Below are 16,872 nucleotides of genomic sequence, written 5' to 3'. Positions count from 1 at the left end.
TGAGGCTCTCTTTTATATAAGAAAATGTAAAGTAATGCACATTGGGGCAAAAAAAAAAAATCAAAACTTTATTTATCAACTGATATGTTCTGAGCTGTCCCTGACAGATCAGGAAAGAGATCTTGGCGTGCTGGTGGACAGCTCGATGAAAGTGTCAACCCAGTGTGTGGCGGCAGTGAAGAAGGCCAGCTCCATGCTAGGTATTAAAAAGGGCATTGAAAAATAAAACAGCCAACATTATAATGCCATTGGCCAAAATGCTAGTAAGGCTGCACCTGGATATTGGGTACAGTTCTGGTTGCTGCACCTCAAAAAAGACAGTGGAACTGGAAAAGGTGCAGAAGAGAGCGACTAAAATGATGACTGGGCTGGGTCATGTCCCTTAGGAAAAGCTACAGCGTTTGGGGCTCTTCAGTCTAGAGAAAAGCCACCTGAGGCGGGACGTGATTGAGACGTATGAATCATGCAGGGGATGGATAAAGTGGATAGAGGGAAGCTCTTTTCCCTCCCATGCAATACCAGAACCAGGGGACATCTACTCCAATTGAGTGTTGTGAGAGTGAAAACAGACAAAAGAAAATATGTCTTTACCAAGCATTCTGTGGAATTCCTTGTCACAGGATGTGGTGATAGCATCTGGCCTAGATACCTTTAAAAGGGGATTGGGCAGATTTCTGGAAGAAAAGTCCATCACAGATTACTGGATAGCTCAGTTGTTTATTATTTAATTATTATTATTTATTTATTTTATTTATATCCCGCCTATCTAGTCGGTTAAGACCACTCTAGGCGGTTTAGGTATCTCGCTGCATAGCCAGAGGTTGAGAGTTCAATTCCCCTCTATGCCTCTTCTGAGTGAAGCCAGCCAGTGTGGCCTTGGGCAAGCTGCACAGTCCCAGCACATCCCCATAAGAAGGGAAGGGTACCTTCTGAGTACCTGAGAAACCTTGAAAAGGATTGCTGTAAGTCAGAATTGACTTGCACAATTATTATATCTGATATAGGTTACCATTACTGTTGCTTCCAGTTGAATGCAGTATAACTTTGCAGGAGAACTAATGCTACAGTATGGTCTCCAGAGAGGTTTTAAACAAGCATGCTTCCCACTGGCTAATAAAAGTCAAGCCGAGCAGCTTGTTATGTGTCTTGCTAACAAAGTAAATGACGCACAGCAGAAAGCATTTTCTCTGTTCATTTAAGACCTATTATACTGCATAATGTAAAGTGACTAATATGAAAGCTGGTTAATACAGCCATATGCAAATTGATCTGTGACTATAACAGTCGTAAAACCAGAAGGGAAGTTTGGACAGTGTGTGTTGGTAATATTCACAAGGTGCAGAGCAGTGCAGCAGCATTTTTCAGACAACCACGCAGAGCTAATTAAGGTGCAAGTTTGTTGTGGCCACCCCAGTTGGAGGAAGCAAGGATTTAAATTTCAGCTGTAGCACCTGATCTGCAGAAAAAGCATTAAAGGCTTCATAAAGAAGAACTTTATCCATGTTCTCTGGCTGTCTTATGAAGACAAAAGTTGTGGTAAGTGTTATGAGCTTTAATGAGATGCATATAGCAATACTGCTTCTCACTTATATACCACTTTTAATTTCTTTTAACATCTTTATCCACCTTTGTTGACATGTGCCTTCATCCAGCAAGGAAACCCCACATGTAGGGCCTTGATACTGGGTATAAAAGTCCAGTCCTGAGAAGTGCAGGTGCAGCGTGTGATGGACAGGAGAAGGAATGGAGAGGGAGATGAGCCATGAAGTGTGCACTTGATGTGTCCAGCATACACAAGTATGTGTATGCACTTGTATCTCTTACTGGATCAGGGACACTGAGCTCAAGGAGGTACTCTTCTCTGCAGTATCAAGGGCTAGATGAGGAGTTCTATGTGTAGCTGACATGCCCAACTCTGACCATGATGACCACCTGCTTGGAAGGAGCTGCATCTTCTACCTATGCCCTACTGAACAGCAGAGAAGAGCTGGCAAAGCTGACTGTGCTGACTATCCAACTGGGAGGTAGGCATTCCCAGTTACACACAGAGAAATCAGTATGTTTTTCTGTACTGCTGTGTTTATAAATAGCTGTGTGTCATCAGGTCAATTCTGATTTATCACAACTGCCCCAGGGCTTTCTAGGTATAAAATGCTTAGAAATGGGTTACCAGTTTCTCCTTGTAGGGCTCTGACACCCTGCAGATTGCCAAAGACCACCCATGTAACCTCATCAACTATCCATTCTCCAGGTGATCTCAGCTGGACCCTGTAGAGGAAAGCAAGGCAGCCACACACTCCAACTAACTGAGCAATTTATTGGTAAACCCTATTAAAGTAAATATTTATTTATTTATTTATTTATTTATTTATTTATTTATTTATTTATTTATTTATAAATAGAATTTTCCAGCATGTATTTGATGGTACGTCTGTCTGTTCTTTGCTTTGTAAGGGGTCCTCTGTGGCTAGAAGTTCAGCAGAGTTAGAATATGCTTTGCATTCAGTTTTCTTTGTATGGCTTGGCTGAAGTTTGTTGTCTTGTTTTGAGGTAGTTCATTTAATCTGATTGTGCAAGTATCAAAATCCTTTTGTAAAAAAAAACACAGTGATCACACCACTGGCAACAAAATAAAAACAGAGAGGATAGATTTTTCCTGGGTTTGACATGATTCACAAACAATCGTATTTTGAGAGACTATAATTATCCAAAGAAATATATAGAAAATGAAACAGTAGGAGTGATATATAATCAAAATATAAGGCATATTCCTATAATTTTGTTTTAAACACCAGACAATGGTTAGTTACTTTTCATTTTAAAATTATGTAAAAACCAGTTATGTACAGTATATATGAAGGAATATGTGCTTAATAATGTCAAGTTGATTCTGACTTAATGGTGACTCTTTTCAGGATTTTCTGTGGAGACAATATGCAGAAGTGGTTTACCATTCCCTTCTTCTGGGGGCATCCTAGGACTGTACAGCTTGCTCAAGGCCACACAGGCTGGCTCTTCTGGGATGCACAGTGTGGAATCAAAATCCCAGCCTTTGGCTCTGCAACCAGATACTGAACTCTCTTAGCTATCCAGCCGCCTTATGTGCTTAATACTACCAAATTAAAGAAAGCACTCAAAATGACACACCCTTAAACATTTAGAACTGCCAAAAAAAAGTTTGCACTCAGAATATACATAAAACTAAAGTAAGAACTTAAGAGATCCTCATTATGTATGTCTCTCTGTGTTATATACATGTATGTACAGAAACATCAGTATACATGCAAAACTGATTACTTACAGCAATAGTTCTCAAATACAATAGTTATTACAGGGAGCCCTGTTCAAATAAACATCCAAGATTAAATCTTACAGAAGCGCTTAATTTCAGTATGAACAAGAGTCGTATGACAGGTTGAAGACTACTTAGTTTTAATTGATGTAAGCCAGTGAGACTGCTCATAGGTTGTTGTTATATGTTGAAAAGTGAGAACTAACTTATAGCAATCCTAATAAGGTTTACAAGGTAAGTGAGGCATTTAAGGAGTGGTTTTATCAGATTCACATCCCAATGAGTTTCCATGGCAGAGTCGGGGAATTGAACCCTAGTCTCCTAAGTCCTCGTCCATTATTCTATCCACTACACCATACTGGGTGCCCCAATCTTGCATGTCAATACCAACATATTTCCTCCAGAAATATTTTCCCTTCCTTCTGGGGGCATTTTTGAGGCCCACGCAGCCTGGAGGATTCCCAACAGCTGGTCCCAGATCGGCCATAGTGGCCCACCCCACTTCATTCCAAGACTTTCAAACATCAATCAGGCCTTTTGAGATCCATAGTATAGAGGCTTTCCACAGCTCAGTGGCTGAAATGGCGATAAACCTTACTCATTCCACTTTCAAGTTCCAAGTGGTTAAGTGCTGTGGCATGGTGAGTTGTGGATGTGGGAGAGAGAGAGAGAGAGAGAGAGAGAGACTCTTCAGCTGGAGGAGTGTTCCATGAATGTCTTCTGCAAGTATAAGTGTCCATGTGCAGCACTGTAATAGGTAAGTTCTATTTCTTAAAGTTCACAAAAGAAACAGATGAACCCAGGTTTAACTCTCAATGACCAGCCAGTACCTTAAAGAAAGCTTATTTGGAACATGCATTGCTGCAGAAAGTTTGTGGTGAGATAAACAGACCTCTTTTTTTCAAGAGAACACTACTTGTCATGTTGTGTTAACTGTATCATATAGTCTGACACTCAAATAAAACAGCTTGTCTCATGCTGTCCTGTAAATGCATGTTTCTGGTGAATTTTGAATAGCCAGCTTATGTCACTGCTTGTTCTATGACACATTCTCTGTATAAGCATACAGTAAGTTATGTTTAGTTAAAGAACCGGTAAGGTTCCCAACCTTGTACAGTATTTCTCGAGACTCTGTGGGGATTCTCAAGGCAATGATTCTCAGTGAATTGACAGTTTGTCATAGGATACTGAAAAAGAGATGGAAGCAAAGTCAACAGGACATTTTGATTTTTAATATAAGCACGTAGAATATAGATATAGAAACATTAAATTCACCAAATAAAACTCTTGAAAATGTGGCGTTTTATTAACCACACTTTCAAAATGCTGCTGGAATGAAAGTATTCTTCTAATTTCCCATTTCAGTATCTAAGATTATTATTTTTCTATTTTCCTTCCTTCATCTCTCCCTCCCTCCCTTTTTCCCTTCCTTCCTTCCTTCATTAGGAGACTAGACAGATGGAGACATGCACCCTTCAATCCAATTGTTCTACTCAAAATAGCACTGACGAGTCCTGCCTATCTAAAATTCAACCCTATGTCGAGCTTTTCCAGATTATTATATACATCCCCACATTTATCCTGGGATTGCTGCTCAATGGAATGGCTATCTGGTTTGCATTCTACAAGATCCGGCAGTTCACAGAGCCTGTCATCTATATGGTGTCTCTTATAATTTTGGATACATTGGTGCTCTTTACTCTTCCCTTTAAGATAATTTCCTACCAGAATAAGAAGTGGGATCTTGGCCATGCCTTTTGCTCATTCCTGGAAAGCTTGTACTTTGTGAATATGTATGGGAGCATCCTGATCTCCTTGTGCATATGTGTCGATAGATATGTTGCTATCCTGCACCCATTCGTAGCTGTGTCCTTGAGATCTCCTACAAAAGCTGTCATAACTTGTGCGGTCATCTCAGCTGGGATCTGGGCAGGAACTGCGTGTACTCTCCAACTGCACAAACATGATGGTCCCAGATCCTGCTTCCACAACTTTTCTGGAAGTATGTGGAAAAACACAGCCTTAATTGTCATCTTAGAGATTGCCTTTTTTTCCTGTATGACAGCTATGATCTTCTGTACAGTTCAGATCATGATATGTTTGTATAGGAGTCAAAGACCCAAGGAGTCCCTCACAGTCAGGAGGAAGACGGTCTACATAATCATAGCAAATCTGGCTACATTTCTGATTTGCTTCACCCCTTTCCATGTGGCACTGGTGTTGTATTATCTAGTAAAAAACTGCATTCTAGATGATGGTCAAGAGATCATCCGCATATTTCTTCAAGTCACCTTATGCTGGGCTAACTTCAACTGCTTTCTGGATGCAATCTGCTATTATTTTGTCTTCATAGAGTCTCCAAAACCTAGCTGTGCTTAGAGGAATTAAATTAATGTTGTTTAAGATAGAAAAGTTTGGTGTTTTTTTTTTGTTTGTTTGTTTTTTTACACTCACCATGGTCAAGTCAAAACCAAAATAATTCTCCACTTGGAACAAGCTGATGGCACCTGATGGCTTCCAGAGTGCACTTAAACTCACAGTATGATAATAGAAATATCGATATTTCTGTTGACCATGTAAGTTGTTCTGGAATTCGTGGGAGTTGAACCAGGATCCCCATTTGAAGGTGGAGAGTTAGAGATGTTACTTTTTTTGACGACAGCACCCAAAAATGCCCAAGCTGGCTAGGAGATTCTGGGAGATGCAGTCCAAAGAGCAAATTTTCCAGTTCCCCATTTCCAGGGTCTGAAATTACATATGATTAACTATTGCTGATCTTATTTGTGTTGTCTTGGGAAGCATTTGATAAATCAAATGGCAATAATAAAAAGAATCCATTATTATTATTCTTTTTTCTTACCATCAATGCTGACTGTACAGCCAGTTCAGGCCCAGCTTCCTTCAGCCAACCAAACCCTTTTTTGATAGGCAATGTAAATGGGATTTGAATAGCAAGCTGAACTTTGTACCTGCAGATGATTAGAACAGAACTATAGTGTGATCATGTAAATTTTCTTCTGGTGCCCCAGCTTCAGAGTTTATCAGTTACAATAAAGGAATGAGAGCTGTTTGGACTGTCTTCTTGAACTGAAGTCATGGTTAACCTCTGAAAGGATGAAATGGACCAGGAGCTGACACAGTCATTCTTGAACAACCTCTCTCATTTAATGATGCCCAATGAACTGTTTTATTTCTGGGGAAAGTAAAACATGGGGTAAAAATTCCAGACTCAAGGTTGTACCTTTAAGACTTGCCCTTCTCTCTGGGTCTGAACCATGGGATTGTATTCTGTCACTTAATGAGGCGTGACTGTCGACTCCAATAGGCTGAGATTCTACTGGTGATATATTAAAACAGCCACACTTGATTGTATCAATGAAAAAGTTCAAAATGGATTTGCAGGGAAGCAATGAAATCTACATACTATGAAATCAATGGGCAATCAGAATCCAATTTGCATAAGTCTTAATTAGAAATCTAACTAGATATTTGTTGTTCCACCCACCAGCCACTGCATGTGTGTGACTCAAAGTGATGTAGTATTCTGTGGAATAGAACAGAAGTAGGGATTAATATTATCTGCTAAAATGGGGTTCAGGGATTTAGTTATAATTGTTAAAAGCCTGCCTGAAGAGATGTGCAAAGAAATCAAACTGTACCAATAAGACAGAAGAATTGTTTGAAAGGAGAAGGGGGAAATAGAAATATCAGCGTTTTCTTAAAATGGATTTCGAAGTCATAGGGTGTACTTTGGCAGCTAATCAAAATCAAAAGTCATTTAATTTGTCTGAAATTTTCTTCTTCCCAAGACCCTAGTGGAACTATTTTGAAAAAAACCATCCAGGCAGATTACTAGCTCTGAAAAGCTTTTTTTTTTTTTTTTTGGCACCACCAGACAAAGCAGGAGGTCCCATAAAACCATGTCATGATGCAAACCAATAACTCAGAAGTGCATCACATCAACAGCCTGAGAAGGCTGGAGATTTGCATCCTAAGGACAAGCCAGGAGGTAAAAAAATCAACAGAAAACTGGATGAAAAGGGAATTCAGCTATCACTGCAATTGGAGCAAAGCCTGGCATATAGATGGCAGGCAGCCAAGCATAGTCATGGCAAGCCCAGCTGCTGGCTGCTGAATGGCACAAATGGTACAAGGCACCGGCTGATTGATTCAAGGCAGCTATTAATGTTCCTGGCAGGCATGGGAGTGGGCAAGCAGCACAGGCCCCAGCTCTTTCCAGCTGTAAATCTAAATCATAGGCAGCTTGTTTATGATGTTGCCTACTGAACTTTATGCCCACTTCGCCCAATCTTCCATGCATCATAAAAGCAAGATTTTATGGTGCATACCATAGGCTAGAGATTTGTTAACAAACAAAAGTAGCTCTTAGCAACTTGCCATTAAATAATAATTACAAATAAAGGAAATCTAAAACGTCTATAGGTAGAAGGGGGAAAAATTCAATTCCTGAGACACAGATCAAAGAAGAAGAAGAAGAAAATCTTCCAGGATTAGTAAGTATTTGATACTGATCCATACAAAAATATCTAAACCAGTGGTTCTTAACCTTTGTTACTCAGGTGTTTTTGAACTACAACTCCCAGAAATCCCAGCTAGCACAGCTGTTGGTGAAGGCCTCTGGGAGTTGCAGTCCAAAAACACATGAGTAACCCAAGGTTAAGAACCACTGATCTAAACAACCAATTAACAAATAATGGCAAGTGTCATAGCAACTTGCAATTAAATGGCAACCTTAAACGAAGGAAACATAAAAGGTCCATTAGTGTGAGGTTAAATTGAGCATGCCTTTGCACACATTTCTAATCAAGGTTTGGTGTTCCTAAGGCACAATCCAAATGTTCAAAAATCAGAAAGGGAAGATGCTATCACTTCACAATACAGGTGAGATCTGGAATCTAAGTCATGACAACTGGCCTTCTTTCTAATTGGATTGAAACGTTTTGCTACTCATTCAAGTAGCTTCTTTACTCTGAGGAGAGTTGGTAGGAGACCCCTAATATATCCTCCAGTTTGGTTTCACTTCCCTCCCCCCTCCCCGGGTCTGAATAAGTGCATTAGATGGACAAAGGACGAGGGGGGGTGAGTGAAAATCCCACTTCTGCAGTCCTTCTCCACCCATTGTCATGGGTCATTAACATGCATAGGACCTCTTTTCCTGTGCATATAGAAAATCTCTCACTCAACAGGCATGGAGGCCTTAGATACAATCTGTCTCCTATTTATCATGCTGTCCTTTCATCCATCCACAGAAAGGAAAGATCAGGACAACACACACCCGAAAACACACACCCAAAAGACCACGGTTAATGACCCACGACAATGGATGGAGAAGGACTGCAGAAGTGGGATTTATCCCTCACCCCCAGTTCTTTGTCCATCTGATGATTCAGACCAGGGGAAAGTGAGGCAGTCTAGTAGACAAAAGACTATGTCATGCCCTTTTTAAAACATTTTGAGGAGAGCATCTTAAATATATAACAGCTAGCAGTGATTTACGGCTTGCTAGGTTCAAATCAACATATTTGATTGTGCACCTATAGCAACCAGAGACTTTTCTTACAGGGCAGTGAAAAATTTTGTTGGGCCAAGCTCTTCTGGACATAGTGAGCTTTAACAGGACCATTCCTTGGCCATTCACTTCACTCTTGCTACAGATTTGGCCTTGACTTACAGAAGGACTCCAAACCAATGACAGTAATTTTAGCCACATATAACAGCTAAGTTAGGTCCTAGTTCTGTACACTGGAGCAGATGGAAATTCAGGGTGAAAACAACCGTAGAAGATTAAAGAAAACCAACTACCATTACAGCTAAGAAAGAACTGTGAATATTATTTATGAGTCTGTTTCTCCAGAATTCAAGCTGACATCTCTTAAAAGCAGTGCCCTTCAGAAACAAAGAGGCAATTTAAACCAGAAGTAAAATATTTTATTATTCTCTTTCAGTTTTCCTGAAAGGTGGAATTAATTTCAGACAAAATACTGTATATAAAGCAATTAATAGTCTTTCCCCCATCCCCTAAAATACTGATCAGATTTTTATTTTTAATGTTTATATATATATAAACTTTTCTTCCACCAAAGGACCACAGCTTTGTCATGAAGCAGTTTTGTACACAGTTAACAAGATTAATGGCCAGTTTAAAAGCATATGGAACTGAACAAGAACAAGTTGGATTTCCAACCTGAGGGCAGAAAGGTAGGCAGCCCAAGCATTAAGTGTTGCATACATCAGTCAAACACAATGGTTACTAAATGAATTGAATGATATCCCTTCTTCCTTTATAACCTGCCTCTGCCACCTGAGTTCCAGTGAAAAGCCACAGGAATTTCAACATTGGTCCTAAACAAGTTGACCACCCACAGCAGGAAGTAACTGAAAATAGTTTGCAACCACATTTTGAACAGCAGCATGGATGGTCATCTAATAAGCCTTTGTATTATGAACACAGACACGACATCTACCACTAGATGGTAAGTGTTATCATTTTGATAAATTGTGGAAGTAAGGATCCTACTGGGGCATTATGCCCATGCAAACATTTGCATGTGCCCTTATGTTGAATAAGGAAACAACTGTATGTGAGCAGTTTCCTTTCTCGGTAGCCCTCTTCCACACCTTCCCATCCCCTCTTGTGTACACCTGCTCCAGCGGCTGCCTGCTGTTGTGGCTGCTTCATAGATAACATTTCAGAAGCTATGAGCTTTCCGCTGCTTATCTTTAACAATGCCAGTCTTCAGGAGAAATAGGTAAGTATTCGTCCTCTGGACATCTTATAAAAGTATCACTTCCCTATATTTAGGAGGCACAAACATGTGATAACTATGAGCAAATTTATTTTTGAAGGCTTTAAAACAGGTTTAAAAACTGGTTGGCTGCTTGGGGCAGTTGGCAAGTCAATGAAGATAGTGAGAAGCAGCTGGCAGATGCACATGGCAGGGCAAAAGGAAGCAAGTAGGAGGGGAAGAGACAACAGGGCAGGGGGAACATTATTAGCCAAGGGGGCTCACTCTGCTGTCTTTTAAGCTTCTCTTCTAGATGGCCCCAGCAAAGGGGGTGGGATGGGCAGTGCAGATGAACAGGTGGGGTTCCCTGTTTTGCCTGAGCTGACAAGATCTAGGCCAAAGTGGTTTTTTTAAACTGTTGTCAAGGCAACTAGAAGGCACTTTATTACTCATAGTTGTATGTCACATTGGCTGCCATGCAGAGAGGCTGCCATTCATTTGCTTTGGAAGGGTCTGGATAAGCACAAAGCAACCCAGGCCGATCATGCCAGGCAAAAGCCTTTCCACAGGGAAAGAAATGTCACAAGGATTACTTCAAGCAGACGCCACTTAGCCATTTGTTCATGCAGAGCGGGCCCATGCCTATTGTCCACGAACACCAGCAGCTCAGCACGAGATGATGAAGGCTCATTTTGAAATGGAGCTGGCTGACAGTGACCAAGATGCTTGGTGATTGGAAGCTGCTCAGTTACAGGAAGACTTTCCGCCTGCAACCTACCCACAGGTGCCAATTCTTCCACTGACCTTTTCACAAGCAACTTGTCTTTTCAGCATCCATCAGCTCTTATTTTCATGCTCCACATTAACTGGCGTTCTCCTGCTTCACTCCTTTACAATCAGCGCCAGCCTTCTCCTGGGGTCTGATTTGACAATGCCCTGACCTGTCGAGACGCATTATGAGAATGTTTGATTGTACAATTTGTATTTCCACTGTTGAAGGAAATACTATAAATAAAAACACATCTTTTTTATTTCTGGCCGCCTGCAAGGAGATTTTGCCTGTACAAGAAATATCAATGGGGATGGCAGCCTCAGCCATAGTCTCTCGCACCAAGAGGCAACCAACTTCTCATTACTGGAAATGCACAATTTTTCTATAATGGTATCTTAAAAGTTCTTGCCATTCCAGTTTAAAGTAGTTCAACCTGCTTTTGGGTTATTAGGGTCTATTTACAGAAGGCTGCACAAACCTTCTAGCTGAGTGGGAGGCAATGGTCTCTTTTCCGTGTACTTCTGCCTCTCCTCCCATTCCCTGAATGCTTTATGAATGAAATCTACCATCTCTTTTTCCAGTGTGACAGAGGACACACACACTCTGTGTGTGTGTGTGTGTGTGTGTGTGTGTGTGTGTGTGTGTGTGTGTGTGTGTGTGTTTTAACAAAAATAACAATTTCTGACAGAAGAACTCAAGAACTTCCATGACAGAAACTGCCCTAAGCAATAACTAACCTCCAACTACAGCTAAGTTTTGTTTTACTACTTTTGGTAAATAAAAATGAAAGAATTCTAGGAACATTAATCATGATCTACTGTTCCAGCAATCATTTTCAAAGACCTAGTAGAATAGAATGAAAAAAGACAAATGGAACTCATCATTTCTTCTGGATTCATAACTACTTAGGTACTTTTTATGTCTCTTTATTATTATTGTAAGCCAAACCTGGAAGAAACAGAAATGCAGCACAAAGATCCCTTTCAGTACTGTTAAGCGCTTGGCTATGTGTGCTAAGTTTTCCATGGGATCCTCCTCAAAATGTCAGGCCTACTGACCTTGTCAAGCAAGATGGGGGAAGAGAAAAGAAAAGTCTCAACCAGGCTGCTACATCTGCTAGTCATTCAGGTATAGCCACCTGCTGAAAATGAATGCTAACTGATTTTCTGAAATACTAATGTAAAAACCAATAACTGAGCAGTTTGGGGGAAAGGCACCTACTCAATATCTAGCCAATGTGTGGGGGGTGGGGGGTGGGGGAGAAAAGCGAAAAAAGAGAAATAGCCCGTTTCACTAGGAGGAAAGGGACAAATGAACATTGTGTTCATTCTAATAACCACAGTAACAAAAATGTTTGTTCTAATTAAAATACTGTAATGGAAAGGAGATGACTGGTTAGAATATGGTTAGAGAAACAGGCCTTGAAGAAAGAGTGAGAGGAAATTCCTCTCTGTGCTGCTCTAGAGTGACCTCACCTCCATATTCCAAATGTCCTCTAGAGTCGGGGTCTGCCTTGCTCTCACTTTTCTGGTTTGAAGCATTTATTCTGTCAATCCTCTGAGCCCAGGACTCTCTATCTGCTTGGGAAGCTATGATGTCCCCAACAACACGGGTAGAGCCACAGAGTCACCCTCAGGAAAGACCACTTTAACCACAAAACACTAATTCTAGTGGAGGTGAAGCTAAACATCCAGAGTCAGCTGAAGTCCTCCTACACAGGGTTCAGCTTGGTGGTCCATCTATTGTTATGTAACAAATGAGTTTGTTCATACAAATTTCTAGCTTGTGTTACATATGGAGCAATCCATAGTACTGGTGACACTTGGTCTTCGCCATGTTCTGCTTTTTCTTGCCAAAATGCTTGCCTAAGTCTTCTCCAACTTGGGCTACAACCGCACATCTGGCAGAGGCCAAGACAGCTAACATCTGGAGCAGCAGAGAGCAACAGTGCAAAAGCAAGTGGAATGTCTTATTACCATGATTTACGAGTGCAGGCAGAGATGTTTTCAAAGGAACATTACAAAATCAACTGCTACTCTGTTTTGACCCATTATTTTTGCTGAAAATGCAGTTAGGAACTAAGGTATGTTGATCAGTATGGCATGCAGACATATCATGGGATTGTTACCTGTTTTAGAGAAATCAACACTATCATAACCTACCACAACAAAGGCTACGGTTTTGTCAAATAAACCAGCCTCACATATATTTATCTTTAGGGGTCTGTACAGTTATCTGGCTGCATCTTTCTCTTCCCTTTAGAAACTAATTTTACAATAGATTTCTAGTCACTTTTCTATTCTGAGGAGATTCCCACACAAGAAGGTGGCACCTCTAGTGAGATATCTATAGACTCTTCTTGTAACTTTTCTTTTCTTTTCTCATTGTTTTTATCTCTACACTTTTCAAAGAGCAGCAGCTGTGAATACTCCAAGGGATTACTATACCAGTTTTCGCAAACAAAAATGTTTCTTTACATTTGGAGGTTAAATATGAGCCCAAAGAAATGTAAATGTATCTTTCAAAAATGCAGTTCAAAGACAGCAAAGTACCAGTGATCAACCACAAGAAATCTGAGAAGTTAGTAATGTACAAACAATGAGAGCAGGATGAAAAGAAAGCCCAATTCTATCTCAAGAAGAAAGCAAGAGCTGTGGACATTTCAAAGCAAAGCACTGGCAGGATTATGTCTGAAGAGGGCTTCTCACAATTTCTGGCAAATGGCTGTGCTGACCACAAAAGTATTTGCAAAATGGCGGATCTGATGGCACTTCTCAGCAGCTCTTCGATGGATATCTGAAGGAGAAAAGGAACCAGCAAAAAAGCAAGATTAAGTTAGATATCTCTTGGAACACTGCAGAAGGAAGGAGGGGGTGGTAAAAATGTTGTTGTGCTACCAACTAAATTCTGAAGAATGTGGTAACAGATGACTCAAAACAGAAAGCAATGCAGTATCTTGCTACTAGCGGCATTTAACAGTGTCGTTATTGAAAAACAAACATCAAAAGCTAATTCCAAATGATTCACAAGATTAGAGTCAGAACACATTGGCAAAACAATGTATAATAAAAACAGCATAGTGCTTGTTACAAGAAAAAAAAATCTGAAAAATGGTGGGCCATCAAATAAATAAAATCATTATCATCATCATAAATAGTTTCAGGCTTTAATATTAAAATGTCTCATAAAGCACTTCAATTCATGCCTATTTGCAGAGTAGGTTTTTCCCCCACCCCAGCTTTAGAAGTTTGGCTGCTGACCATCATCTCTCACCCATTCACCATCTCTTTTTACTTCAAATGAAAGGTACTTAAAATTGAAGACAAAAGTAATTTGAAAACAACCAACGCTAACTAAAGGCACTTTGCAAGCTACTTTCTTCCCCTCTGGAATTAAACTAGGAAACAGAAGAGTAGCCAATTTTAAAATGCTGCGAATACCCTTCCAGAACAGTTGTTTCCTGTCAACATATAATAATCTACTACACTGCTGCAGAATTAACCACCCTAGTTAGTTGTTAAGGAAGCATGTGGAGACCATACACGATGAGAGAAGTACACTAATAGTCTGAAGAAGGAGAGGATGATGAACCAAGGGGAGCCTCTCTTCTCCCTCTCCACACACCACACCACACTAGTTCTGAGGGATTTTGCCTCATCTGGAGAGGCTACTCAGGGACAGCAGCTTCCCTCATGTCGGACAACCAGATTTCTACATTCAATATGACAATGGAGGATTAGAGTTCATGTGTTCCACTCAGTGTGGACTCCACGTGCTTCCTTAACAATGTAATAGGGCTAAGACCTGCTCTAAATTCTCAACAGATATGAAGAGTACAGCACAAAAAATAGCAAAGACAAGAATGTTGAGGATCCTCTTACGCCTCCTTGCAGATCTGTGCTTCAGCGCGTAGGTCTCTTTGCCTTGGCACAGGTGATATATGACGGAACCGAGCTGATTCATGTCAGTGACTTGCTCCATCACTACTGTCTCCTCCTCGATTAGGTAGGTCTGTGGCAGGTATACCTCTTTCTGAAATCACAGAATTTACAACTCACTGAAATAATTCCATGGGGCTTTGATTCCACAGGGACCAGTGAGCATTACTTTCACTCTTTAGAATAAATTCATCTACTTGCTTTTAAGCACATATACTGTCTTTCTATAAAAAACAACCAAGGTGGTATACAAGTTGTGTATACTAGCACAGTTTGTATGATTACAGATTTTCTCAGCTGAATCTTAAAGTGGAAGGCTGAAGGACCTGACCTAACCATAGTAAAGTTTTGGGTTTTGTTTCATTTTTGGCTTCTTTATACAGAACTTTATGTTCCCACTTTTGTCTCGAAAGCTAGAATCGAGCCAGCCAGATTGTGGATGAGGGGAAAACATGGGTACTTGTGAGCATAGCCTGCCAGAGCTTTGGCCAGCTTTATTGGCTCCTACTCCATTTCAATGTATTGTTACTGACTTTTAAAGCCACATATAGTCTGGAAGCAGGGTAGATGAGTTATCCATCTCCTCATGTGATGTGTTCATCTTGGAGAAAGACCTTTCAGGATCTGTGGAAATTGTCTTATAATGAGGCACATCCATCTAGACCAGAGATCCCCAACCCCCAGTCCACAGCCTGGTGCCGGTCCATGGCCTGAGCTGGACCGGGCTGTGAAGACAGACCTTTTCCCCCACCCCCACCCGCATTCCCCACCCCCACCCCCACAGTCTCTTTGCATCTGCGCAAGCCTGCGCCCACGTAAGCATTCCCCCACCCCTTAGCGCATGCACACGACTGCCTCCGAACACTGAGTGCCATTTGCGCACGTGCCTGAGTGCCCGCATGAGCACCCTCCCGCTTCTTCGCACATGCGCACAAGCACGCACCCACATGAGAGAGCACCCACTCCTTCGCACATGCACATGAGCCCCGCCTTCCTCAACTGGTCCACGGAGTTAAAAAGGTTGGGGACCGCTGATCTAGACCACCAATCTCAACTTCTTTTTTTGCCATGGCATAAACACAATGTGAAAGAAATATAGACTGAATCAAGACTATATAAGCCTCATAACAAACTTTCTAAAGTGCTCAGTGAAGAATTGTTTCCAGTCTGTCTCCCCTTTCAAATGTGCCAGAGACCCCCAGGGGGTCATATGCCCCACCCCCAGTTGGAAATGGCTGATCTAGACTAGTATTGTCTACTGTGGCTAGCAGCTGCTCTATAGAATCTCAGACAGTTTTGCAAACATTAGACTATACAATTATTGGCAGTCCTCATTATGTAACAAAGGCAAGGTGGAGGGATCATGTTTCTGGCATTTGAAGATGTGGCTGATGGCAGACTGAGATATGAGGAACAAAAGTAATGGAGTCAAAATCAAGCTACTAAGAAATGAAGGCATAAGAAGATTTCCCAATACAATTTTTAAAACTGTTAATGAGGACTCTTACCCTCTTCCAATAGCCAAGTGAAAACCAAGCATTGTTTGCACGGAATTGCAAACATCGAATAGGAAACTGGCAACAGGAGAAAACTGAGAAATGAAGAGTGGACTAGAATAGGCAATCCTGGATGAGGTTAGGATTGGTAGGAATCCTAAACAGGAGCACCACTATTAGAAGCCGAGGATATAATGGGTGTGTTATGTGCCATCAAGTCACATCCAACTTATGATGGCTTCAATAGGGTTTTCAAGGTACTGTAAGTGCAATATTCCAGGAGCAATTTTATCATTGCCATCTCCCAATGTGTTTCCTTGGCCAAGGGGAGATCTGAATCCAGGTCTCCTGAGTCCTAGTCCAGTTCTCTATCCATTACACCAGGGGTAGGCAATTAATTTATATAGGGGGGCCACATGAAAAATGGTTTTGATGTTCAAAACTGTCTGTGGGCCTGACAGGAGTGGCTTGCAGGCCATATGTGGCCCTCGGGCGGCACTTTGCCCAGGTCTGCATTACACATAACTGGCTCTTGAGGATATAATAAAACGTTTTATTGCTGATAGTATTTGTAGATGCCAATACCATTAACAAGGAGGAAAACCCAAATGTCAGCTACTCTTGGAAC

General features: G+C 41.0%; 2 protein-coding genes and 1 long non-coding RNA gene across 5 annotated transcripts in view; 2 read left to right on the top strand and 1 right to left on the bottom strand.

The window, feature by feature from the left end:
• Positions 1–845: 845 nt before the first annotated feature.
• On the top strand, positions 846–2,337 carry LOC144587841 (uncharacterized). Its single transcript, XR_013543018.1, has 3 exons — positions 846–1,536; positions 1,868–2,024; positions 2,252–2,337. It is a non-coding gene; the product is annotated as an uncharacterized LOC144587841 (long non-coding RNA).
• A 58-nt stretch (positions 2,338–2,395) lies between these two features.
• Positions 2,396–11,902, top strand: LOC110083388 (G-protein coupled receptor 55). Of its 3 annotated transcripts, none has more exons than XM_078389234.1 (2): positions 2,396–2,425; positions 2,916–11,902. In XM_078389234.1, the coding sequence occupies exon 2, from the start codon at positions 4,751–4,753 to the stop codon at positions 5,669–5,671; it is 921 nt and encodes a 306-aa protein (XP_078245360.1). In that variant the 5' UTR covers positions 2,396–2,425; positions 2,916–4,750; the 3' UTR covers positions 5,672–11,902. The 3 variants fall into 3 exon arrangements, with proteins under 3 accessions (XP_078245360.1, XP_072852036.2, XP_078245361.1); XM_072995935.2 differs by having other exon boundaries at positions 2,402–2,425; positions 4,739–11,902; XM_078389235.1 differs by having other exon boundaries at positions 2,402–3,206; positions 4,739–11,902.
• Positions 9,220–16,872, bottom strand: part of LOC110083395 (integral membrane protein 2C) — a 26,213-nt gene continuing 18,560 nt past the window's right edge. Inside the window, exons 5-6 of the mRNA XM_020801837.3 lie at positions 14,692–14,842; positions 9,220–13,606 (exon numbers count right to left, since the gene is read on the bottom strand). Of these exons, the coding sequence (XP_020657496.1) occupies positions 13,515–13,606; positions 14,692–14,842 (243 nt within the window). The 3' untranslated portion in view covers positions 9,220–13,514. The remainder of the gene's footprint in view (positions 13,607–14,691; positions 14,843–16,872) is intronic.

The sequence above is a fragment of the Pogona vitticeps genome, chromosome 3 (assembly GCF_051106095.1).
Source record: "Pogona vitticeps strain Pit_001003342236 chromosome 3, PviZW2.1, whole genome shotgun sequence".
Lineage (NCBI taxonomy): Eukaryota > Metazoa > Chordata > Lepidosauria > Squamata > Agamidae > Pogona > Pogona vitticeps.
This window is presented reverse-complemented; position numbering and strand designations above follow the sequence as displayed.